General features: G+C 35.6%; 1 protein-coding gene across 2 annotated transcripts in view; it reads left to right on the forward strand.

Annotated features, from left to right (window-relative positions):
• Window positions 1-23,412, forward strand: part of LOC129277998 (transcription initiation factor IIB-like) — a 37,268-nt gene extending 13,856 nt beyond the window's left edge. The window contains exons 5-11 of one of the 2 annotated variants that reach the window (XR_010295826.1): window positions 218-304; window positions 1,785-1,914; window positions 11,808-11,917; window positions 13,616-13,710; window positions 15,604-15,680; window positions 17,777-19,876; window positions 20,958-23,412. Coding sequence is in view for 1 of the 2 variants with exons in the window: in XM_064110220.1 (XP_063966290.1) it covers window positions 218-304; window positions 1,785-1,914; window positions 11,808-11,917; window positions 13,616-13,710; window positions 15,604-15,680; window positions 17,777-17,910 (633 nt within the window). In the remaining variant the exon portion in view is untranslated. Of the gene's footprint in view, window positions 1-217; window positions 305-1,784; window positions 1,915-11,807; window positions 11,918-13,615; window positions 13,711-15,603; window positions 15,681-17,776; window positions 19,877-20,957 lie in introns of those variants that run through there. The other variant, XM_064110220.1, reaches the window with a different exon arrangement.
• The last annotated feature ends 4,317 nt before the right edge of the window (window positions 23,413-27,729 follow it).

The following is a 27,729-nucleotide window of genomic DNA, read 5'->3' on the forward strand; positions in this document are numbered from 1 at the left end:
CCTTCCCAACACAACATTTTATGGCCAAGGCTGGATTCCCCTTTAAGAGCAGTGTCCTTCTGCAAGCATCATAATCAAAGAGTGCATAGCGCATTATTCTACATGATTCCTGCTAAAAGACATGACTTTACTTTTGACAAGGCACCTTACTCAGTGGAAAAATTATATAACTGAGTTAATGAGATTTTTTAATACTTTCCTTTGTTTTACGATAAAGTTGAGCTCTACAAACAGGACTCTGGTAAATGCCTTCCGTGAGATTGGAGCCATGGCTGATCGTATCAACCTACCAAAGACTATAGTGGTAAGTAGATATCATCATTAGTGTTGTGACATGCAGGGGCTAATCCAGGATTTTCCAAAAGGGGGGGGGGGGGCACATTTTCCAGATGTAAATTTGACAGGCAAAAAAAAAAGGGCTTCACCTAAAATTGAAGGTCATTTCGTCCGCGGAAAATTTGACAAGCAAAAAAAAAAAGGGGGAAAAAGGGGTCCTCGCTTTCAAAAGGGGAAGGGGGCACACTTGAGTTAAAACTCTATATTAACATTACAAATTTTGATTATGGCTCTCAAAATAGGGGGCACGGGCCGGCTTTCCCCCCACCCCCTGGATCTGCCACTGGTGACATGTCCATTATAGAAAAGGTCCATCACTTACATTCTTTCCTTTCTTGTGCTTTTGTTTAATTTCCTGGTGGTAAGTGTTTCCATTCATGAACATGCCCAACATCTTTGTTCTTTGGCTTCCACACATTGTTTTCCCATCCACCCTGCCCTCAATCATGTCACACGTCATGTTGTCATGTCTCAGTATGTGACCAATCCATTTTGTGTTCAGGAGGCTTCGTGTTTCACCTGCTACAAATGAATGTAATCTAGATATTCAGGGGGCCATTTCATAAAGCTGTTCGTAAGTTAAGAGCGACTTTAAGAACGACTGGTGAACCTTTCTTACGCGCTAAACCATCGCCAGTGAATATACCATGTACCACAAAAAAGGATCACCAGTCGTTCTTAAAGTCGCTCTCAACTTACGAACAGCTTTATGAAACACCCACCTGAACTCATCTTCATTTCAAGTGTCTGTCTGTACCCATATTATCTGTCATGATATATTTGCTTTTCTTTTTATCTAGCTGTTGGGTTGTATCTCTTACCCTACTAGCAGATTGTATTCAATACACTGTACACCATCATGGCTAAATCCACTTGGTCTACATGTTTGCTATTACTAATTTGATCTGATTGCCATTTTGGTCCAATCAACATTTGGTAGACTTGGACTAATGACAACTAATTTCTGACTACCATCTGTGTTCAAGTGATATTAATTCAAGTCATGCATGTGGGGGCACACATTAGAGGCCAAATCATCACTTTTACAAATTGAGGGCCAGTCCCTATTAATACGCGTGTTTAAAATGAAGTTCCATTTGATTGCCCCAGATCATTCTACCATGATGTAACAATTACATATTTTATTTGTGCTACAATTGACAAAACATTTTGCATTGATATCTGAAGTTTACACTTATCCAAATGGACCATGCAGTGTAAAATTAATTATTTTGTTATGTTTATTGATTAATCTTTGATTACAGTCTTTATAATCAAAGAAGAAATTCATAAAGCCACAATGCAGTGCCCTTGACATGCTAATCAAGACATTTATTTTTTTATAGGTGGTTTCTTTTTGATATGTAGAACTGTGACATCAGTACTTGAATTGATTCATCTGTTTTTATTATTGAAAAAGATCTTTTACTTGATGTCTTTTTTGTCAGGATCGAGCCATGACCCTCTTCAAGCAAGTCAATGATCAGAAAACATTGAGAGGTAGAAGTAACGATGCCATAGCAGCTGCCTGCCTCTATATTGCATGTAGACAAGAAGAAGTGCCAAGAACATTCAAAGGTACATGCTTTTTGTATTTCACTTGTTTGTAGCATATACATTTAATGCTTTGCCAATTTTTTCAATTTCCTGCACCTGTAATAAACGCATAGACACACCACCATTCAAAATCATGGCCATTCTTCTGGCCTGGCTTTGCCGAATCTGACCCGGTCACACAAGGCTTTTTGGGCTGGATCTCCATTCGACTGGACAAAATGATGTCTTTTTTGACTGGCCTAAATTGATGTAACTGCTTTAGAGCTGACATTGAACAATTGGTCAAGGTGTGATCTAAAAATTCAAATTTCTTTTAACATTTCAGTCCAAAAATCTGAAGAGCATGCTGTAACCATGAAATTTAGAGACGGAAAAAAAAAAGCATACATCAAATTGGCCCAGCTTTGGTTTGATTTTGACTTGATTTGATTTATTTTGTTTCCACATTTCAAAACAAAAACAAAGTATAATAATTTTTTTTTTTTTCAATATTACATAATAGGCAATTTTTTTTTAAACATAATGAATAATGTACATAAATCATTATAAAATATCAACTGTACTGTGAAAATTATATCTATATATACATTTTCTTTAATTGCTAAACATATATATATAGAACTTCAGTTTATAAATAGCTACAGTGCATAGAGGAGGTGCCATGGAGATGCAGCACGTTGCAGAGCTGAGATGCGATTGACTTCTTTCTTCAGTCGGATCCTAGTGCAATAATGTCGCATTGGGCTTTAGAAACCTAGTTCGGACTGACCCAATTGACTTTGACCGATAAGGATGGGAATGAATGATGTGACGTAAACAGAGAAACAGACTTTTTTTCCTGACCACGTTCGTTGCGAAGCTAATTCTAAATCTCGTCAAGGTTGCAACACAGGCCTAACTAAAATTGTTCTAAAATCATTTGAAGCCAATGTAAAATTTTTGTTAACATTGTATGTTAATTGTGTTAAACTTCTTTCCTCTTGCTTTGTCAGGGGAAAAAATAACAGTATTTCAGTTATCATTTCCAGATAGTTTTGAATGATTTGATTGTCAAATTACAGATTTTGGCTATTGGCTATCCATTGATGAATCTGAGTTAAATTAAATATGGGTCTATGAGATAAATGAGAAAAAAATTAGAAAAAATTTAAACAAGAGCCTAGTACTTTCAAGTTACATTAGTAACGTAGATAACTGTAAAAACAACTTTGAGTTTGGTTGCAAATAAGTAATTAATCCGCGCGCAAAGCATGTCGGACAGGCGTAAGTAAAGATCACATGACTTTATTGATTAATATAATTCATTAAAATAGACAAAATGTTTGTATATCAAAATATAAATGAGAGTGTGAAATGAAATAAGTAGGGATTTCAAAATGATAGATAACTACTAATTATCATCAAGAGTTCCTATTTTCAATGTTTAGACAGGGCTCGACACTAGCGCCGGTCCGACGGTCCCAGACCAGTAAAAATCACTGTCGGACCAGTAGATTTTCAGAAATAGCAAGATTTACTGGTCCGACATGACCAGTAAAAAATATCATTGTCGGGCCAGTAATTTTTCCAAAAATAGCAAGATTTATGGGTCCGACATAAACAGTAATAAAAACTATTGTTGGGCAAGTAACTTTTTCAGAAATGGTCAAATTCGCTAGTCCAACATAAACATGAAAAATATTCCATGACTCAAATTGCGAACCATTTTCCTCCCGTTAAATTCTGGCATTCACACACAGAACACACACAGAATGAATCGCATGCAATTTTTGATAGGGTAACATACAGTGTACACGTGGCTAGCCAGCCACACAGCCCACATGGTAAATTTCCTACTGGCTGCACGAACGAAGCTTGGCTAACCTCTGGCAGAAATCTCTCACAGAACTGTCAAAATTCACATTTCACACCAATGAAAAGCTCTTATAATGTCCATATTTCCTAAAAATTTGCCAAAATTGGGGTAACTCTGTCATTTGTAAGCAGTAAAAGGAGAAATTTTCACTTCTGTTTTAGTTCAAAGAGATCGGCTTTCGAGTGATATCGTCTGAATACATGATAGCCCCACATATGCATTTGTGTGTGTGTTGATACACTTGGTTTCTTTCGTAGCTAGTACTAGTATATTTTAATGGAGCCAAAAAGAAACTGATAATTTATTTATGATGATAGTTTTAGCTTTCTTCCTTTGTTTTCTTTCAATCTTTCTTCCCTTCTTTCTTTTCAATCTTTCTTTGTTTCTTCCCTCTCTTCTTTTACTGTCTTTCTTTTTTAATTTTCCCTTTTTCTTTGTCTTTTGTTCTTTCATTCTTTCTGTCCTGTTAATATTTTTCTCTATTTCTAATGCTCTTTCTTTTTTCTTTCTTTTTTGATTTCCTTCTTTCTTTAATTCTTGAGTCCATCCATCCTATATTTATCTCTTCTTTCTTTCTTCATTTCCTTCCTTCTTTTCCCCTTTCTTTCCTTCATTCTCTGTTACTTTCTTTCTTTCCTCATTCCATCCATCCTTTCTTTACCCTTTCTTGTTTTTATTCCTTCTTTCAGCCCTTTCTCTCTTTCATTCCTTCCTTTCTTCTTTGTCTTTTGTTCTTTCTTTTTCCCCTTTGTTCCATCTATCCTTTTACCTTTTCTTTCTTCCTTTTATTTAATGCTTGCTTCCTTTCCTTTCTTTTTTTGAAGTTTGGTCTTTCTTTTTTGTTCTTCCTTTCATTTATTCTTTTACATTTTTTTTTTTTTTTTTATATTGCTTGCTTGCTTCCTTCCTTCTTTATTCCTTCCCAACATTCCTTTTTCCTTCTATCATTTTCCCTTTTCTTGATTTCTTCCTTCTTTCAATCCTTTCTTTCTATTTTCCTTCTTTCCATCTCTCCTTTTACCCTTTCTTTCTTTTTTTATTCCTTCTTTCCTTCTTTCTTTCATTACTTTGTCTTTTGTTCTTTCTTTCTATATTGCTTGCTTCATTTCTTTCCTTCTTTCCTTCATTCTTTTTTTCTTTTGTTCTTTCTTTCCTTCCTTTCCTTCTTTGGTTTTTTGTCTCACCTGCATAGCAGAGTGAGACTATAGGCGCCGCTTTTCCGACGGCGGCGGCGGCGGCGGTGGCGGCGGCGGCGGCGACGGCGGCGGCGGCGGCGGCGTCAACACCAAATCTTAACCTGAGGTTAAGTTTTTGAAATGACAGCATAACTTAGAAAGTATATGGACCTAGTTCATGAAACTTGGCCATAAGGTTAATCAAGTATTACTGAACATCCTGCCTGAGTTTCATGTCACATGACCATGGTCAATGGTCATTTAGGGTCAATGAACTTAGACCATGTTGGGGGAATCAACATCAAAATCTTAACCTAAGGTTAAGTTTTTGAAATGTCATCATAACTTAGAAAATATATGGACCTAGTTCATGAAACTTATACATAAGGTTAATCAAGTATCACTGAACATCCTGCATGAGTTTCACGTCACATGACCAAGGTCAATGGTCATTTAGGGTCAATGAACTTTGGCCGAATTGGGGGTATCTGTAGATTTACCATCATAACTTTAAAAGTTTATGGATCTGATTCATGAAACTTGGACATAATAGTAATCAAGTATTACTGAACATCCTGTGCAAGTTTCAGGTCACATGATCAAGGTCAAAGGTCATTTAGGGTCAATGAACTTTGGTCAAATTGGGGTATTTGTTGAATTACCGCCATAACTTTGAAAGTGTGTTGGTCTAGTTCATAAAACTTGGACATAAGAGTAATGAAGTATCACTGAACATCCTTTGCGCATTTTAGGTCACATGACCAAGGTCAAAGGTCAATGAACTTTGGCCATAATGGGGGTATCTGTTGAATTACCATCATAACTTGGAAAGTTGATGGATCTTTCTCTTGAAACTTGGCCATAAGGTTAATCAAGTATTACTGAACATCCTGCCTGAGTTTCATGTCACATGACCATGGTCAATGGTCATTTAGGGTCAATGAACTTAGACCATGTTGGGGGAATCAACATCAAAATCTTAACCTAAGGTTAAGTTTTTGAAATGTCATCATAACTTAGAAAATATATGGACCTAGTTCATGAAACTTATACATAAGGTTAATCAAGTATCACTGAACATCCTGCATGAGTTTCACGTCACATGACCAAGGTCAATGGTCATTTAGGGTCAATGAACTTTGGCCGAATTGGGGGTATCTGTAGATTTACCATCATAACTTTAAAAGTTTATGGATCTGATTCATGAAACTTGGACATAATAGTAATCAAGTATTACTGAACATCCTGTGCAAGTTTCAGGTCACATGATCAAGGTCAAAGGTCATTTAGGGTCAATGAACTTTGGTCAAATTGGGGTATTTGTTGAATTACCGCCATAACTTTGAAAGTGTGTTGGTCTAGTTCATAAAACTTGGACATAAGAGTAATGAAGTATCACTGAACATCCTTTGCGCATTTTAGGTCACATGACCAAGGTCAAAGGTCAATGAACTTTGGCCATAATGGGGGTATCTGTTGAATTACCATCATAACTTGGAAAGTTGATGGATCTTTCTCTTGAAACTTGGACATAAGAGTAATCAAGTATCACTGAACATCCTGTGCGAGTTTCAGGTCACATGATCAAGGTCAAAGGTCATGTAAGGTCAATGAACTTTGGCCACGTTGGGGGTATTTGTTGAATTACCATCATATCTCTATAAGTGTATGGGTCTAGTTCATAAAACGTGGAAATAAGAGTAACCAAGTATCACTGAACATCTTGTGCGAGTTATAGTAGTTTTCAAAATCAGCACTGCTGCTATATTGAATCGCGTGATGCAGGTGAGACGGCCAGAGGCATTCCACTTGTTTTTTCCTTCCTTCACATTTTTTCTTTACTTTTTTCTTCCTTCGTTTCTTTTATTCTTTCTTTTTTCCTTCTTTCCATCTCTCCTTTTACCCTTTCTTTCTTGTTTTATTGCTTCTTTCCTTCTTTCTTTTTCTTTTTTCATTACTTTCTGACTTTTGTTTTTTCTTTCTTTATTGCTTACATCATTTCTTTCCTTCTTTTTTTTCTTCTTTCTTTCTTTCCTTCCTTTTTTTCTTTCGTTCGTGCTTTCTTTCTTATTTTTGTTCTTTCTTTCCTTCCTTTCCTTCTTTCTTTCTTTAGTTCTTTCTTTTTTTCCTTCCTTCACATCTATCCTTTCTTTACCTTTGCTTTTTTCTTCCTTCCTTCCTTTCTTTTATTCTTTCTTCCTTTCTTTCTTTTTGTCTTTCATTCATTCATTCCTTCATTTTTTTTTTTTTGGGGGGGGGGGGGTAACAAGAAAGGACAGCAAAATAAACTCACGCCTTTTTTTAATGTTTTCTTTATTTTTTGGGACCAGTAGATTTTAGGTTCGGACCAGTAAAAAATTGAAAAACTGGGTATCTACTGGTCCGACATGAATAGGTTGGACCAGTAGAAAAAAAGGGTTAGTGTGGAGCCCTGGTTTAGAGCATGCCGAGAAAGAAAGATGAACAAAACATTAAAATACATAAACTTGTCTCAGTCAGATGTTATACATCATAGATTGCGCACTTGAATACTATTCACTTTGTTGAAAGCTACCGGGGGGGGGGGGGGGGGAAGCTGAGTCGGGGTACATACCCCATCCTCCTGGCTTGTAAGCAGGGCGGGGTTGATGGTATATATCTATAGCACCCCCCCTCCTCCCAAATTGTGAGTCAGTATAATGAGGAAGAGAGGCCATGTGAGCACAAGAAACGCTTTAATACCTTGTTTGTTATCAATTTTCTTTTATTTACTTTGTTTATTTTTATGTGAGAACAAAGGTAATAAATCACTTCGAACAAAATTAAACATGTTAACAAGAAGTTGCAACTCCACACAATATATATTTTAGCCCATTGATGGACATCAAACAAGTAGAACTTGTCTGCAATACCATAGGAAGCGCGCAAAATATGTGAATGGAACACTGCATTTTTACATTAAAATGAGGGGCGTCTAATGAGACGTTTTCTTTTCTTTTAACACATTTAGTCAGATTAGGTATTGAATGAAAGGTATCAATCTCTTCAGGAGAACCCACTCTTTCTTTTGAGACCAAAATATTTAACTTTTCTTCATTTGACCCTCAGTATAGGGCACAGGAGAGTAATTAATCCGCGCGCAAAGCATGTCGGACAGGCGTAAGTAAAGATCACATGACTTTATTAATATTAATTAACATCATTTATATAACGCTTATATAAATTGATTAAACTATAATTCATTAAAGATAGACAAAATGTTTGTATATCAAAATGTAAATGATAGAAACAATGACATGTTCATACTCTTTCATAATTGAGGCGTTTGGGGAGGCTAGACTGCATTTTTGTATTTCATTTTAACTATTATTACCCACAATGCGGTTCAGGTTTTTATGGCAATGAACTGGCCGAAATTATGGTTAGTCTTATTTCAGGCCATTTACCTTTTGATTGAGCTGGACAAGTACATGATTAACACATCAAGTCTTAATGTACTGTTAATTGTGACTAATGTCTGTGAATTAAAGCAAAATCTATCGTGGGAATGATTTTTGATGATTTTTTGATGAGCTATGATTTAACACGTGAGTGAATGGGGGTCTGTAATACTCCTGTGAGCCCAATAGTCTAAATAAATTGGTCTAGCGCCCTCTTTGTTCATGTCCTTGTAGGGCTCATCATCATGCAGTGTGTTATGTTTCCCCAAATGGCCTACTAAGACACAAACTTGCTTTCTGTACTTGTAACTGTTTCTGAAACCCTTTTTGACGGTCAAGTCAACCCCAGCAAAAAGTGTATTGGAATGAAAAGAGAAAAGTCAAACTAGCTTGCTGAAAATTGGATCAAAATCACATGTAAAATAAATAATGTTTAAAGTTCACTCTTTTATTTCACAAAACAGTTAAATGCATACCCTGGTTGGTATGTAAATGAGGACACTGATACACTCACCATTTCTTTAATACTTTATTACATGAAATGTGAACTTTCTAAATTTTTTCCTCATAATAATGTGAAACAAGGTTTGATTTTCCCTGAAAATGTGGGATTACCATTGTTGCAACCTATTGTGATTCATAAACATGCTTCCTCTACATGTATATTGTCAATGAAAAAATGAAATATTCTACATTTTGTATGATGAAATACATGTTCACAAAAAAAAATTGTGAATGGGTGACATCGTTGGCTCATTTATTTTTATATTTTGCATATCACTGTGTTTGTACAGGCAAAATAAGCAAACTTATTAAAAATGCTATAATTTCCAAATTTTACATCCGATTTTGATTAATTATTCTGCATAAAGATGGTTTGATTTTTCTCTCATTTAATATTCAAACCTACCTGTTTATTTGATGGTTAGGACCTTCCCTTTAAAGGACAAGTCCACCCCAACAAAAAGTTGATTTGAATAAAAGAGAAAAATCCAACAAGCATAACACTGAAAATTTCATCAAAATCGGATGTAAAATAAGAAAGTTATGACATTTTAAAGTTTCGCTTAATTTCACAAAACAGTTATATGCACATCCTGGTCGTTATGCAAATGAGGAGACTTGACCTTTAAGCTTGATGAAAGTAGGACAGTGAGTTTGCTGTATGATACAGGGTTAACAAAACCCTGGGAAATTTAGGTTTTTTAATTTAATTTAATTCAATTCAATGTTATTCATATGGCATGAAAAACACAAACTACATAATACAACATTAAGCGTGGAGGGTGTTGGGGATTAACAAAAGGCCATTGGCCTGTCAAGGTTAATCCCCAAAGTTAAGATGCCCAACAAACATTTTCCTTTCTCCTTATTATTCCTTTCTCCAAATTATTGAGGCGATATTTACTAATATTTCCCAATCTGGACCCCGTCTTACAAAGAGTTGTGATAGATATGATCAACCACGACCATGGAAAGCCAGCCATGCCAACATCTAAAAATGCATGTTTGAAATGTCTTCTAGATGTGATGTATACTCACACATTCATCGATGTCTTGAAAATTGGATGTACTCTTTGTTTACAAAAGGACATTGTGCAAAATTTTGGTAGGAAAATTATGACAATGATGGATTTCCATAGTTTGAGGTTGATTGAATCAATGGTCAACCCTGCTATAATCCTTTTACATGAGTTTCTGATTCAACATCTACATACATGTATGAATCTGTTAAAAATGATTCTAAAAATGATTCTCAAAATAAAATCAAAATAGAAATGTGTGACTGCATGTACAATTGAAGGTCACTGATAATGGAGTGATTGTTTTTCATGAATTTCAATCAATATCTCAAGGTTAAATTGAAATATGCACATCCTATTATTTGTTGTATTGTATATGTGTGATTTTACATGTATCTGTTGATATAAAGCCTCTTGTGCTTATAAGACCATGTGCATTGAATTGCTTTTTAGGTGCTTGAGTAGACTAGACTGAATATTGCATTTATTTATTTATTTATTTTCAGTTTTCTTTAATCAGGGTGGCCTCATCAGTTAACAAACTGCTGTCCTTGAGCATGTTGTATTCATGATATCATTCACCACCCAGCTTTTCAGAGCTAATCATAGAACAACAGAATAAGAATAGAAAACATAAGAATAAGGATTACAGTGGCGAATCCAGATATGGGCACATCCAGCCCGTGCCCCCCCCCCCCCCCCCCTTGAAAGGCACCCCAAAAATAAGTAAATTTAGGGGTTTTGTCATGCAAACGCAAATGATGTGCCTTTTTTTTCCTGGAACAAAATGATCTCGATTTACAAAAAAAAACGTTTTTTTTGCTTGTTAAATTTTTGTGCACAAAATGCCCCTTTTTAGGGAAAATCCTGGATCAGCCCCTGGTACATAATAAGGATAAGGCAGTGCTGAAGAACATTTTCCTTGGAGTGTGGAGAGCTACTTTTTTTTTTTTTTTTAATTACATGATGAGCATATAATCAACAACTTGTTTATTCTGGATGTGGATGTGTGTGATTGTTTTATCTCTTCATTCATGCATTGAAGGCTGGAATAAATGAAATTGAATTGAAAATAAAGAGAAAAGATAAATCCAGCTTGTGGACAAGAACAGCATGAATGGAATTCAGATATTGGACTGCTGTGTTTATTTGTTATATTGCATTTAGAAGCAGTGACAATGGACATGAGGGATAAAATCTGGGATCACAAAATGAATGGAAAGTGAAAAGAGGAAAGTTGGCAGAGGTAGGAGTGAAAGAGAGAGAGAGAGAAAGAAAAAAAGGGGGGAAACAGAGAAAGTAAAGATAGGAAGAAATATGAAAAATACAACTAATTTAAGAAAGAAAGAAAAATAAAAAAAGAAAGAATACAAAAGAAAGAAAAAAAGAAGAAAGTAGAAAGATAGAAAGAGGTCAGTAATGTTCAATATTTAATAAGTTATTTTTGATAATTAGTCATTCATATCTCAAGATATTCATAACTTAATCGTGTGCATAACACCATACCCTTTAAGAGATTGTTTAACTTCATTCATGATCTAAAAATATTTCTCTCTTGCATTTTACATGTAATGCTGTAATGATAATTGCAAACCTTATAGGTCAGACTGTAGTCAGCAGTGATTTTCAAGCTAATTGGTCGCTTATGCCATCGCTGAGATAATGATTTCTCCTGTCATACATGTATGTATGTTTCCATATGGAATGCTATTAACACTGTTGGCTTTGGAAGGAAAATAATCACTTTTCTTACTTTAATGTGAAACATGTTATGATGCTTAATATGAAATCAAAATTTCAGGGTATCCTCTTGAAACATTATTGCATGCACTTGCAATGCAATACTTGACACCGTCCGATATTCTAACCTTTTGAGAGGGATATTCTTGGAAATGAATTCATGTGGTATTATTTTTTTATCTCTTCTCAATGAATTATTCAGAGATCTGTGCTGTGTCAAAGGTGAACAAACGTGAGATAGGTCGCTGTTTCAAGCGGATCCTCAAGGCTTTGGAAACAAATGTAGTGCTAATTACAACCAGCGATTTTATGGTAAGAGAAGATTCAACTCGTTTTATTATTCTATACATCATTATTAATATTATTTGTTTGGCGTCACCTGTGCCTGGGAGGCGAAAAGTGAACTGAATCACTATGACCTGCAGGTCTCTCCTCCCGATATAACTGATTGGGGGGAGTGCAAGTGGACCACTACACCGGGTTTCCCTACTCTTATATGAATAATGCAGTGGGTTCTTAATGTGCAAAGGTGGTGACTTTTCTTAACACAGGGCCTCCATTTAACGTCCTATCCGAGGGCAGTGTTTTCCACTGTAACATAGCCTGCATCTGTATGGAACAGGGAAAAGACGTTTACAGTATACAAAATGCAGGCTTCAGTCATCGGCCAGTGGTGGACTTGAACCCACAGCCTTTTGTTCGCCAGCCAGACGCTTTACCGACTGAGCCAACTTCGCTCTCAATGATACATTGTATGTCTAGATGATCTTTCAAGTCCTAATTGAACATATTACCAAGCTGTGTTTCATTAAAATAGCAATGTGTCTGATATTTTCTCATCAAAATCTGTTATCCAACAGTTATATCACATTCGCACTAGTCAATGAAACTAACTGCAGACTGAGCAAACCTTTGACATTAATTCAGATGACATATCGTTGGTCAGTCAATGGTCAGTCATTGGTCAGTCAATGACATGTATGTTGGCATTATTATACATGTAGTAACTAGGCCTATTAGTAACACTAGGCAGCTGTGCTTCTCAGCCAATCAAAATCATGACAAGTTCTCAGATCTGTCAACTAATCAGATGACAAATGTTGATGAAATGCTCTCCTGGCTGCAGTCGGAGGTCACATGGTAAGGTCAAAGGTCATTTTCAGGTCAATGTTAAAGTTTACATGCAAGACTCTCTTATGACATTTAACTCCGCAACCGTAAGTCACTTTTCAACCAAACTTGGATGGTAGATGTACTTAGGCGACCTGCATGTTATGCCGCAGTCGGAGGTCACATGGTAAGGTCAAAGGTCATTTTCAGGTCAACATTAAAGCTTACGTGCAAGGCTCTTATGACAAGTGTTATTCCATCCCAGTCATGTTACAATGAAGTTTCTATACAATACTGTTGCGTGCCCTCGCAAATCACGATATTTCTGTTTATTTTCATAAGTGGGCGAGACACAAAATCGCTTTTGCCTTGTTGGTGTGAAGATACTTCAAGAAAGTAAATGAACATATGAATATCAGTTTTATTTTGTTTGTCTTGAGAAGAGACTAATTGAGATCCCGCCTTGCCCTTCCGCATTCATTATCGCTTCATCGCAAAAATTGCAGGTTAAAACACCTGTTGCACTCTTCAGAAAAAATTAATTTTTCTTCGATAATATGAGGTATAATTTAATGGAAGGACTATTCATACCTATTTTCAGTAGTTATTCAGGGCAAGATGATAATTTCTTGCACTTTGGAATCATATTTTTATTTTTTCTATCCTTATGAGTTCAAGAATGTCTCATGATCAGGAGTCGGCAGATTTTAGTGGGTCTCATTTTTTATACATGATATATTTTGTAAAAGGTAAAGTTGCACAGACATGTTTATTTGAAAATTGTTTTTTTTTTAAAGGAGTACTTATGCAAAATATTGAATATGAAAAATGTATGGGGAAGTGCAGAGCATTGTTTCTTGATAAATCATCTAATGATTTTCTGTTTTCTTTTCTTTACAGTCCCGATTCTGCTCAAATCTAAGCCTACCTCCTAAGGTACAGAGAGCAGCAACCCATATAGCACGCAAGGCTGATGATCTAGACCTAGTAGCAGGGTAAGAACAATTCTTGTGATAGACTGAAAAGGGAGACAGAGAAAGGAAACAGAGAGAGAGAGAGAGATAAAAAGAGATGAAGAGAGAGAGAGAGAGAGAAAGATAATGAAAGAAAAATTTTGTGAGTGATTTGCTAAGTGTATCAAGATCAAATCTATTACATATAGCCAGCTGATGCATATTTTGGTAGCTCAAGGACTTGTTTCATTTTATGTATGTCATGACAAAAGAAATAAGAAAGTACTTGTATCAAGAAAAATGTGACCTGGGCCCCGTCTTATAAAGAGTTGCGACCGATCCGATCAATCGCAACTTTGGACGACCATCAATGTCAACATCTATTATGCATGTTTATTCAAAATATTTTCTAGCTATGATGTATATTCATGTAGTCATTGTTTTCTTGAAAATTTTCTGTGCTTCTCTCTGTTTAAAAAAGACATTGTGCAAATTTCCTGTAGAAAAAATTATGACATTGATGGATTTCTATAGAGTTGCGATTAATTGGATCAATCGTAACTCTTTGTAAGATGGGGCCCTGGACCCTTTAACATTAAAGGTTAGCAATTGAAAGTTGGGCTGGTTTCTACGATTGATTGCAGTGATTATTGTGTATGATCAATCGTAAGAATCAGCCCTGCAATCAATGGCAAAGTTTTATGTTTGTAATATGGTGTCCTTTTTCATTGATCAATTATAGTAGCTTGATACAGTGTTGTCATTTCAAAAGACCACAATACTGTTGATCTGTTTGGTAATCACAAATTTATTTGCAGATTTATAAATCAGGCCAGGATGCCATTGTTGAAGGAATAAATAACACATTAATTTTCCTTCCGGGAATTTCTCTCTCCATCCCCATTGATTCTTTAATGAAGTCCTTGAGACCGTTAGATTGAAGAAAAAAAGATTAATTGAATGTTTGTATGTGAGGGCAGTCTTCTCATTGTTGGTTGTTGATCAAGGTCAGTTTAGGAAATTGGAAATGGTTCCCAAATTAAATCCAGTACGTCTTTGTATACATGACTCCAGTTATTGTAAGAGATAACTTCATTAGTATGTAGAAAAAGAAGACATTTTTTACTATCAATTTTGTCTTGACTCCTACATGCATGTAAGTTCGGATTTGGTAGTACAATTTACATTTAAATGTTATACAATTTGATATTGATGGAAATAATATTAAAGTATTTCTGATGTTATATACATTCAGCAACGAGTCAGCCATGTATCACAATTTTTGGAATGATAAATACAAACACTTTTAATTTCATTTTTTTAAAAGAAGACTTTATAAAGAAGAAAAGCAGATTATGGTCATTGCTCTTTTCACATAACAATAATGGCCAATCTTGGTCATGTGTGTGACTGAAATTGTTTAACTTTAATTAGTTATAAATCTAAAAATTGTAGAGATGTATCATGTAGTAATTCAAAGGTTATTTAACATTGATATGTTTAGTCAGTTATTTGGACATACTTTTGCTGTCTCCAATATACAGGTTCAAGGTCAGAGGTCAAAAGAAGTATGAGGGAGGGGGGAGGGGAGGGGGGGAGGGAGGTATAATCAATTATATTGATGATAAGATCAAATGAATGATAAATTAATGTATGAATAAAGTGCACAAAGAAAATAATTATTGAATGAATAGATGGGTGAATAAACAAATGATAGAATAAACCAGTGAATGGATGAATAAAAGAAAGAATGAATTGATATATAGATAAGCCACCAGTAGGACACTCATTTGGGGTGTCTAGTTTTGTTCAGTTCATATGTTTTTTTGCTATTTTTATGGAGATTTTGAAGAACAAATTCAGTCTGAAAAAATAAGGTTTGAACTTAAAGTAAAGGTTGTGTTAATCTGTTGTTTTTGTATTTTTGTTTTTCAGACGAAGCCCAATATCAGTGACGGCTGCAGCAATATACATGGCTTCACAAGCATCAGAGGAAAAACGTTCACAAAAAGGTAAAAATATCATATTTCTACAAAATTATTTTGTATGGCTTTATGTCTATGATTGAAAATATATTGATTAGATTGGATTGGAATTCATCTGGTGTATTTTTGCTTTTGTAATTACACTTTGGTGGGTTGGTATCTTTATTTATAGATTATAAATGAATTATATTTCTGTTTCTGACGTATATACACCTATGCTCATTAGTTAGTGAACCCTACCTAAAAATGCTCTACTTCATGTTTAGTGTTGAGTGTACAATGTTCGGCGGCCAAGAGAAAAAAACTTTATCGAATATAATATTCCACCCCCAGAATCTGCAATTAAATATCTAAAACATGGCCGAACTTGAATATTCATTTTCTGGTGGGATTCACTTAAACTTTTTAGCCCCGCCATATATGTCCTTTGTGTTTCAATTTAATTGTGCTTTATCCTAGGCTCTATTCTGTAAACTTATGGTATGTATCATGAGTCTAACAACAATTATATGTTTTTTAACTAATACATGACGATAAAATTAATTTAATGAATTGAATTTTAAAATAAGTAATACCATTTTTGTCTCGGTTGCCCAGCTGAAGAGAGAGATAATTGCCACTTTTCTGATGTCAACGGCCATCAACAAACAAAATCTTAAACTCAATATAAGCTCCTTATTTGTAAATGTATGCATATGCACATTTGATCAAGCAAAAAACAAACTTGTTTGGCATTTCAGTGTTACATTGTCACAACTGCTGCAAGAATGAACTGCATATTGTTGACAAGACTACCAAGGGGAATCCCAATTGTATTTTATTGAAGATGTTTGAGAGAACATATTTGCTCTCTGGCTCTCTTTGCATTTACAATTTATTTTAGTCTTGTTATTGGATGCAATTATTTGATCTAACTTCAATTTGGTCCAGTGGTCATTTGGTTCCATGATGACCCTGGTCTTAGTTTATTCTGTTTTCCTGTTATATTGTTTATCCAGTTTTCAGATGGTTGGTATTTTATCCACTAATTTACCCTATTTTGTCTTGGACTGTTTGATCTATTATTGTTTAATATGGTAGACTAAGGATGTGTTCAATGTGGATTTTCAGTTTTAAACAGCAAAATGAATCATTCAAAATGCAGATAGAGAGAACAAAGTGTGTGTTCATTGTCCCCAATTACCAGACAACAGGAAAATGTAAAAGCCAAAAGAGGTGCGTTTTTAAAGGACAAGTCCACCCCTACCATTAGTTGATTTGAATAAACAGGGAAAAATCCAACAAGCATAACACTGAAAATTTCCTCAAAATCGGATGTAATATAAGAAAGTTATGACATTTTAAAGTTTCGCTTAATTTCACAAAACAGTTATATGCACATCCTGGTCGTTATGCAAATGAGGAGACTGATGACGTCATCCACTCACTATTTCTTTTGTATTTCATTTATATGAAATATGAAATATTCTTATTTTCTCCTCATTGTCAAACAATGATTAATTCCTCCCTGAACATGTGGTCCTTATTGTCAAATATGTAAAAAATGAAATATTGTATAATTCAAACAATAAAAAACAAAAGAAATAGTGAGTGATGGACATCATCGACTGTCTCATTTGCATGTCACTGAGATGTGCATATTAATGTTTTGTGAAAAATAAGCGAAACTTTAAAATGTCATAACTTTCTTATTTTACATCCGATTTTGATGAAATTTTTAGCGTTTTGCTAGTTGGATTTTTCTTTATTCATTCAAATCAACATTTTTTTGGGGTGGACTTGACCTTTAAAGATGATCAGCTTTGATTTTACGATCTTCTGCATTAGGAATGAAACAAAATGCAACACTGAACCCAATTGAGTTTTCAAACTTCTTTCAATGTACTCTCACAGTGGAAGCTTAAACATTACTTTGAATTTGGCCACAGTAAGCTGCGCTGATGTTAGTTTTTGAGAGTGGGGGATTGAAAGAATCAAATATTTTCTCATTGTATTTTGAAAAATGGGGGTTGGATATCCAACGGTATTGATTATTTCATGGAATTGCCCCAAGGATGAAATTTATTTAAATGTAATATGAGTGTATGTAAAGTTCTTTCTTTCTCCCTTTTCTTGTCTTTCAGAAATTGGTGAAATTGCCGGTGTGGCAGACGTCACGATACGGCAATCATACAAGCTGATCTATCCGAAGGCACATGACCTGTTCCCACAAGACTTCCAGTTTGCTACAAAGATTGAAGATTTACCGCCTCCTTGATAATCCAACACATCTATTATATCGCCCGTAGTCTGAACTCTGGAAGGGGTTTCATAATGCTGTTCCCAAGTTACCAACGACTGTACAATTGACTGGTGATCCTTTCTTACAGACTAGATCAACACTAATGAAAATATGGTGTGTTGTATCATTTACCATAAGAAAGGATCACCTGTCGTTTGTTAAGTTGGACAGCTTTATTAAACACCCACCTGATATGATATTAATTTCGGTTTTAACTATTGATTGCATAATGTGACACAATCAACAGCATATGTTCAATTTTTCAGCAGATTTTACACTAAAGTTTTCTTCACTTTAAAAGCTAGAGGAAAGAACTCAGAAAATGCATTATTTTAGATCAGAATATGCAAAACTGGTATTACTGTACCTACATTATCTAAGTTGATTTTTGCCTAGAGCCGAACAGATTTCTCCGGTTCAAAGAGAATTGATTTATGATTGTGTCACATATGGCTACCCATAGTTTTCTTCCGATTTTCAACCATAGTACTTGATACACCTAATCTTTGCAATTATGGCAATTTGACTTTATAAACATTAATTCCCACCCCAATATTTGTAGATTAATCGTAACTGAATGATATTTTTTGGGTGAAATTAATTAATCATGGTTTTTATTGCAGAAGGTACTCTGCCTTTAATTGGTATCTGATCTTCATGATCAATACTATCCAATAGCCCATCAAATAATGGCCTTTTGGGGGAAATGACCTGCTATAGCATGGTAGCCTATGATGGTAAGTCCAATGTGATGTGACATAGGATGTTCCAAATCAAGAGATACTAAGACATAATATCAAACCATTGAGTAGTCTAAATTGTTGATTGGTCTACAACCATGTTGTCTACGACCTGTTTGGTCTCATCCCAGGTGGTCTAATTACATTTGTTTTCTACAACCAGTTAACCCTTTGGTCCATTCTAAGCCACTTAGTTTGATTACCATTTGGTCCAATACAATTTAGCTCACTGTATATGGTTAGATGGACTGTATATGAACCAAACTTTCGTTTGATAAAGTAAATTATATATGAGCAGACAGAGTGGTAATTAGACCAAATCAGCATTAGATTCAATGAAGACTTTGTAGACAGAATGGCAATGAGATCAATTTGATAGTAGTCAAAATGAGACTTAGATTGCTTGTAGACCAAGTAAAAATATACACCTTAAGAGCGTGACAGTCTTGGTGTATTGATGGTGGAAATCCCTCGCTCAGACCAATGGAAAATATACACCTTGAGAGAGTGACAGTCTTGGTGTATTGATGGTGAAAATCCCTCGCTCAGACCAAGTGAAAATATACACCTTAAGAGCGTGACAGTCTTGGTGTATTGATGGTGGAAATCCCTCGCTCAGACCAAGTGAAAATATACACCTTAAGAGAGTGACAGTCTTGGTGTATTGATGGTGGAAATCCCTCGCTCAGACCAAGTGAAAATATACACCTTGAGAGAGTGACAGTCTTGGTGTATTGATGGTGGAAATCCCTCGCTCAGACCAAGTGAAAATATACACCTTGAGAGAGTGACAGTCTTGGTGTATTGATGGTGGAAATCCCTCGCTCAGACCAAGTGAAAATATACACCTTGAGAGAGTGACAGTCTTGGTGTATTGATGGTGGAAATCCCTCGCTTCAGACCAAGTGAAAATATACACCTTGAGAGAGTGACAGTCTTGGTGTATTGATGGTGGAAATCCCTCGCTCAGACCAAGTGAAAATATACACCTTGAGAGAGTGACAGTCTTGGTGTATTGATGGTGGAAATCCCTAACTCAGATTATGAGTGAGGAAAGTGTCTAAACTGAGTCATGATTCCATGATATTTGCTCCGATGACAATTGCTCCTTCGGTGACTGGACCCAGTAAGGCAAACAACATTAATCCCTAGTCCTGTTCATAATCCTTACAGAATTCTGAACATATAACTTAATCATTATCGTTATGTTAACACATTGGCCCGAATTCACAAAGGTGGTTTTAAAAACCCACGGTTGAGTTCATGGTTTATGCAGATCATGACGAAAAACCTCCATTTGAGAACACTATACCCCAGTTTCCCTTGCAATAAATTCTCTTCTCCAAGTACGACAAACCCTACTGCCCCAAGCATGCAATGTAAGTATCAAAACACCTGTTTCTTGACCTCAGTCCGAAGATAACACAACAGCCCGGCATATGCAGTCACAGCAGGGGGCCACACACGATGGGATGCATGCGCAGCGCTGAGTGCGGACCCGGTAAGCAAGCCGTCATTTCTAGTCGCTTACTTTCCTTATTTCGAGGTCGATTTTCTTCGTTCGAAATTAAAAATGGACTAACATTGAATTTCTGAATACAATATGCCTTTGAAAACGTGATTAAAATCGAATACAATAATTTCATTCAGAAGGTCCTACTACAGGCAGAGAAGTCTTACGTAATAGTACAGCTGTTGTTTATCATTTCGTCCTTGGCTCAACGCTCATAATCTGGCCTGTGGAGGTGAAATTGAGACAGCAGGGATTACCTGGGCAAGCAGGGTTGATCAGGCGGGTGTTTCATAAAGCTGTTCGTAAGTTAAGAGCGACTGGTGATCCTGTCTTGCGGTAAATGGTACACACCATTGGCGATAATCACCAGTCGCTCGTAACTTACGAACAGCTTTATGAATCGGCCCCCTGGGCTTGGAAATGATGTTTTAGATTTTCAAATGCAAAATGGGGTGAAATACCGCAGTTTGCAATCTGAACTGCGGTAAATTCTCAAACGGGGGTTTGACGTAATGTTTCCTGTATAAATTACGCTTAATTTACCGTGTATCGGGCGCGTGTATAAAAAATGTCCAATGCTGATGCGCGCTTTTGTCACAGTTCGCCAAATTGATGCCTGTTACCATGGTAAGATACGCTATTTGATTTATGAGTCCACTGTTTGAAGAGTGGATTCATTAATTCTAAACAGTGGACTCATGAATGAAATAGCGTGGATAACCACGGCAGCAGGCATCAATTTGGCGCACTGTGACAAAAGCGCGCATCAGCATTGGACATTTTTTAATATACGCGGTAAATTAAGCGTAATTCATACAGGAAATCTGTATAAACCATGGATTCAACCGTTGGTTTTCAAAACCACCTTTGTGAATTCGGGTCTATATCTCCAGATAATCGAAGGCAGGATCAGTTGTCCAGGAGAGAATGTTTGATAAAGAATATCCCTCCCATGGGGACATCATGATATAGTGGTGAACTCTCGTCTTTCAATCTGAGGGACATGGGTTCGATTCCCAGCCATGTCATGTTTTCCTTCAGCAAGAAATCAACTCATAATCCTGCTATGGATCAATTTGTAAATTGTATAATTGGTCTTATAGCCCTTTTGCAAATACATGTGCATTGTATTATTTTTTACCATAACGTTTTTTCAAGTATTGTATTTTCTTGCGTGTTTAAAGGTAAAAGACAGTATTTTCAGCAAACAATTATTTTGTTAGAAAGTCTTATAAATCAAGGTTATTTATCAGAATATTGTCATATATCTAGATCTGGTACATTAATGTAAACTTATCTTTGTAAATTCATGAAATTTTAGCTCAAAGTCGATCATTCTGATGATCACTAACACAGAAAAGCAATATGTGAGACAGTGTGTTAATATTGCTTCGAAAAATACCCCATATTTGATGGAATTCCGTGCTTATTTTGCTAATTTCTCAGCAATTAGGCATTTTCTTCAAGAACTATTTGGCACATTTTTTAAAATTTAAACATACAAATGCTTTGGTGGAAATTTCATTGGATTCTGTTCGAACTCATTTTGAGATCGTTACCAGAACTGGTATTTATCTATGAATTTGCAGAAAATAATGATTTCTTGAGAAAGTCTTTAAAATCAAGATTTATTGTCACCATATCTTTGTAGCTCTGGATCTGGTACATTATCACAAACCTAATTTTGTGAAATCATGAAATCTCAGCTGATACATGATCATGATCATCACACGTAAAAGCACATATGGGACTATTTATATTATCATTCTGAGGAAGACCCTACACCTGGCAGGAATACCATGCTTATTTTGCATATTTCTCAGCAATCATATTTCTTACCAGAATCATTTGGCTTGTATACAATCATGTGGGTGGGCATTCTATTGGATTCTGTTTATAGTCATATTGAGACCATTACCCCACTTGTTAGTGGTACCCGGCAGGATGTGGAAGTTATTGTAGCTTGTCCAATATTGTGTGCGCCTCACCTGCGACTGATTGGAATACTCCCCAGGGAGTGGAGGATGTGCACACATTGGGTTGTGGGAATGACAGATTGAATCCGATGAACAGGTAATAATATATCTGTAAAGCACTTAGACATGTCGTTCCAATGTATAATGCGCTATATAAAAGCGGATTATTATTATTATTATTACATTATTTCATGAAACAAATTTTATTGTATGCAGCTCTCTAGCCATGAAATTTGTATTACTATATTACTTGCTTGAGAGGCCATAAAATATGCATTGTTTCAATGATCATGGCAATTACTGAATAGCATTTGCTTACAAGTACATACCCAGACTTGTTGCTACTCTTGTAATGTCAGAGAAAACACAGATGCATTTTAGCCGCGTTGTCTTTGCAATCTGTGGAAATTCAGAAGGGATTTAACAAATTTTTCCACCACAAATCCATACTGCCAACCTGTTCAATAAAACAAAAAGTGCACAGTTTTAATTTGTGAAAGTTGGGATGTTGTAGGCATCTCCAGTATTCATAATGTTATGAAAATGAACTTAGTGCAAGTGTCAAGTCACTACATGTAAATACCCTCCAGTGAATTGCATCGCTGTTAACATGCTTACATGTACATCTGTGCATAATGTGTATAATAATTTTTTTTTTACCTGGTAGCCTTCATTATAATATCAAAAGATTGTGACCTTTCCAAGATAAAGCTTTTATATGAAAATATTTCCATTCAGTATGGCTTTCAAAATTATATATTGAATATCTTTTTGATTGATGTTGACTACATGTCTTTTTAGAATGATTTCAAGTTTGTAATAGTCTTCTGAATAGAAAAAGGCATATCAGGCTCCAATATTTTAAAATGTGAATGTTTTTAGGCTAGTAGCATACAACAACTACATGTATAATCTCAAAACATATACATATATGGACTTAAACATATTTTCCTGTTACATTGTGGTATAATATATGCCACATTGAAGAAAAATTAGAGATCATTGATATTCCTTGCATTTTTTAAATTATTTTTTTGTTAAATATTTTCTGTGTCTCACTGACTGACTGATACCTTATAAGATATACTGATATATTCAAGATGTTGCATGAAGGCAACAGAATATTTATGACAATGAAAATAGTCAGTTGCAAATTTGAATAAAAAAAAAAGCATAATATGATTGGAATATTGTCATGGTATTGATATTAACAAAGTAAAATAAAATTATGAATGATTTGAGAAAGCAATGTTAAATGTCAACTTTGGTTTTTTTCTCTCAGTTCTTTCCAATGGACTCTTGCTTGAATATCTTTGGCTCACTCCGAGGCATCAGTGATTGCAAAATTATGTAACCTAACCCTTTGACGAAGACAATACATTTTATTTGGTAGGGGGCAAGTGCTGGTTTCACAAGAGGTCCAGTTAATGCCAATTATAGCCTGAAAATGGCCAGCTCTCGTGAAAAAAATAACAGATAAGCATCAAACTTGGTCCATGTAGGGAAACTATATTTGGATTAAAAATTTGGCTCACATTTCAAAAAATTATTTGAGGGGAAATTCACACTAAGAGAAAATCGCTTTCAATAAGAGAAAATCAACAAGCACAATGCTGAAAATTTCATCAAGTCAGATGCAAAGTGCAAAAGTAAGGACACTTTCAAATTTTGTTATTTTTCACAAATCAGTGAAATGCATAACATGTTTGTGAGAGTCGATGATGTCACTATTTCGTTTTTTTTTTATTTGTTCTATCAATATCTTCACTATTGTAGACAATAAGAACTCGTCATCAAATCACTGTAGATTACTGTAATGCCAATTCATAGGCGGATCCAGGGGGGCCTCGCCCCCCCCCCTATTGGCGGAGCAAATAGAATGGGATAGAGAGGAGAAAAAAGAGGGGGAAACATAAAAGAGGAGGAAGACGAGTGAATAAAATAAGATGAGGTGAAGACTTGAACAAAAATTTAAAAAATCTTTCATGTCACTATATAAATTTTTCGCGCTCGCATTGCTGTTAAGGTGATTTACATATCTTGCTTAATATGGAGCTTAAAATATAAAATTTTTAAGTCAATATACAAAACATATTTTAGCTCGGAAATCGAACTTTCATTGTTTTGTTTGATTTACAAATTGATTTTTTAAAAGTGCTCTTAAAAAACTTATGTTTAATGGTTTTAATATTACCATTTTCAGCTCGCGCTTAGCAATCGCATTATATGATTGTTGAAATATGTAACGTCTTCATGGTTAACTGCAAGCAGCCGTGAAAAGATAATTTTTTATAAAAAAAATCTGCTCGCGCTTCGCGCTCGTAGTAATTATTTAGTTGAATACACATCTCGTTTAGGATCACAAACATTGCCCAGAATGTATAAAATTTAGGACAATATACATGAAAAAAAAAAAAGCTCGCGCTCGCACTATTTAAATAAGGCAAAAAATCAGCTTCGAGCGGCAGATCGGGGAAAATGTGGCTGAAAAAAAAAATCGTCCCCCCCCCCCTTATTGGCGAAGGCTGGATCCGCCCCTGCCAATTGCACATGTTCAAGGAGTAATCAGACATCGTTTCATATTGTATTGAAGAAAAAATCAAAAATATTCCGTATTTCATCAAACAAAATGCAAAAGAAATAGTGAGGGGAAATGTCATCTGTTCCCTCATTTGTATACTGACCGTGATGATTTTTTCTGATGCCTATAGGCCTACCTGGCGTGACGCGTTAGAAAAGGCAATGATAATTAGACAAGTATACACATACTCTAAATTTTGCACTTGTGGGAATCACCACACACGTCAATTTACTAATTTTGCAAGCGAAGAGAGTGAGCCAACAATTGATATACAAATTATGTAAGCGAAAGCTGATTTTTCTTTATTTTGTTTTACTTACTAACCTGAAAAGTGACATTTCAAGCACCGTTTTAATTCATAGCAGGATAAGTATATCACTAAACAAAATTATTAGACCGCAAAAAAAGTGAGTAAAATCTTATCAAAATGCCGACCTGAAAAAAGAAATTCAAGCACCATTTGAATTATGAAAAGGAAACGTTTTTCACACACAAAAAAATAATGCCAGTGCGAAGCGTGAGCTGATATTTTTCATACAATTACTTGAATAGTGGGTCATTCTATGCACCGTTTGAATTCATGATCATGATCACCAAACAAAATAATGTGGCGATCTGCGTCTCGGTCCACCAAGCATTCTTTTCGTTCATAATCCAACTGTAATTGGTCCAATATAATTTCGTATAATAACCAAAGGCAGGCGAGGATCCAGACTTCAACGGGGTGCGAATTTATTTTCCTGAAAAAATGGCAAAAAAAGTCTTGAGTTCAAATAAAGACCAAAATGCCATTTATTGGACCAAATTCTCTATTGACCAATTGGTTTTTGACGTAGGCCTAATAATACTAAACAAAGTGATACATGAGACGTGTTGGTATTAAGATGAACTGGTAGTAGCCGAAATGGTAATTGGACCAACCGATAAAGGACGAGGTGGAGATTAACTGGTATTTTGGCCAAGTAGACAACATGGTAATTGGACAAGATAAAGTGGTGTTTAGACGAAACGATTGTAGGTTACTGGTCGAAAATGGTCATTGGACAAAATGATAATTGAACCCGGGGGGGGGGGGCATTCGGATTTGGAAATTATAACGATGTGCGGCCCAAAATCTGAAACCATACTCTGAAGTACTAAAGTTGCTATAAAATGATGGGTTTGACAACTACAGTCCTATAGCTGCAATTGGAAGCGTTCGGAAACTGGAATTTAACCTCAAAAGGGGTCTTTGCGAACTGATATCTGGAATGAGGGGCTTATAGGAACGGGGGAGGTTGATCAATGAAAAAGGGTCATAGACGGGTCAATATACGACCAAAAATAGCCTTACCCGGAACAAATTGCAACAAATTATTTTTCAACGGTATTTTGTACTATTTGACCTCAGGAATAACATACTAAAAACCTACCAAAATCCGCATCCGGGAAAGTGGTTATATTCAAGATGGCGTCCAAGATGGCCGCCATTCACTGAAAATGGATACAACTGACACATTATCCACCCTAGAATACTATTTCGGATCATATTCCATGGTCTGGGGGTACAAAAATTGATTTAGGCTAGAATGCATTATAAGCCCTCCAGTGTACCAGACAAATCCAAGATGGCGCCCAAAATGGCTGCCGTATGCTGAAAATCCACAATTCATCTAAATTTGTTTTTTATTCAGTGGTTTTAAGGGTGAAATAGTACATTGAAACAATTTACAAGGACAGCCAGTGATCTGTGTGTCCAAAAATCCAAGATGGCTTCCAAAAATGGAGTTTAAAATGGCTGTTGATAAGTAAAATGGACATAGTTCATTTCATATCCGCCTGGGACATAATGATTTTGGTGTCTAGACCATGATTTCAATGGTCAAATAAGACATTGGGATAAGTTACAAGGAAAATCAGTGGTCTGGTATGTGCAAAAATCCTCGATGGATTCTAAAAATTGATTCTGAAATGGCTGCTAATACTTAAAGCGGACAAAGCCCATTTCATTTTGGCCTGGGATATGTGATTTTGATGTCTAAACCACTGGTTTCAAGGGTCAAATAATATATTAGGATAAGTTACAAGGACAGTCAATGGTCTGGTATGTCCAAAAATCGAAGATGGCGTCCAAAAATTGGTCTTAAAAATATGCTGCTGATACTTAAAGCGGACAAAGTTCCTTTCATATCGGCCTGGAAATGTGATTTTGGTGTCTAAACCACTAGTTTCAAGGATCAATTAATACATTAGGGCAAGTTACAAGGACAGTCAGTGGCCTGGTCGGTCAAAAAATCTAAGTTGGCTTCCAAAAATTGATTCTAAATTGACTGCTGCTACTTAAAGCGGACATAGCTTATTTCATATCGGAATGGGAGATGCGATTTTGGTGTCTAAACCACTGGCTTAAGGGCCAAAATAATACATTAGGACAGGTTTTAAGGCCAGTCAGTGGTCTGGTATGACCAAAAATCCAATATGGCTTCCAAAACTTGATTCTAAAATGGCTGTTGATACTTAAAAGTGGCATAGCATATTTTAAATCCGCTGTGAGATATGATTTCGGTGTCTAAACTATGGTTTCAAGGGTCAAATTATATATTAGGACAAGACAATGGCAGTCAGTGGTCTAGTATGTCCAAAATTACAAGATGGCTTCCAAAAATGGAGTAAAAATATGTCTGATGTTACTTATAAAAGGACATAGTTTGTTTAATATCTGTCTGGGGAATATGAGTTTGGTGTTAAAAGCATGGTTTAAAAGGGTCAAGTAATACACTATGGTAAATTACAAGACCAGTCAGTTGTCTGTATGTTAAAAAATCCAAGATTCCTTCAAAAAAATGGGGTGTAAATTGACTGTTGCTACTTAAAAGTATGCATAGTTTATTATAAATACACCTCGGAGGTATGATTTTTCTGTCTATACTAGAATTTACAGGGTTAAGCACTACATTGGGTTAAGTTGAAAGGACAGTCAGGTGTCAGGTATGTCCAAAAATCAAA

This window comes from Lytechinus pictus, chromosome 15, assembly GCF_037042905.1.
Source record: "Lytechinus pictus isolate F3 Inbred chromosome 15, Lp3.0, whole genome shotgun sequence".
Classification (NCBI taxonomy): Eukaryota; Metazoa; Echinodermata; class Echinoidea; order Temnopleuroida; family Toxopneustidae; genus Lytechinus; species Lytechinus pictus.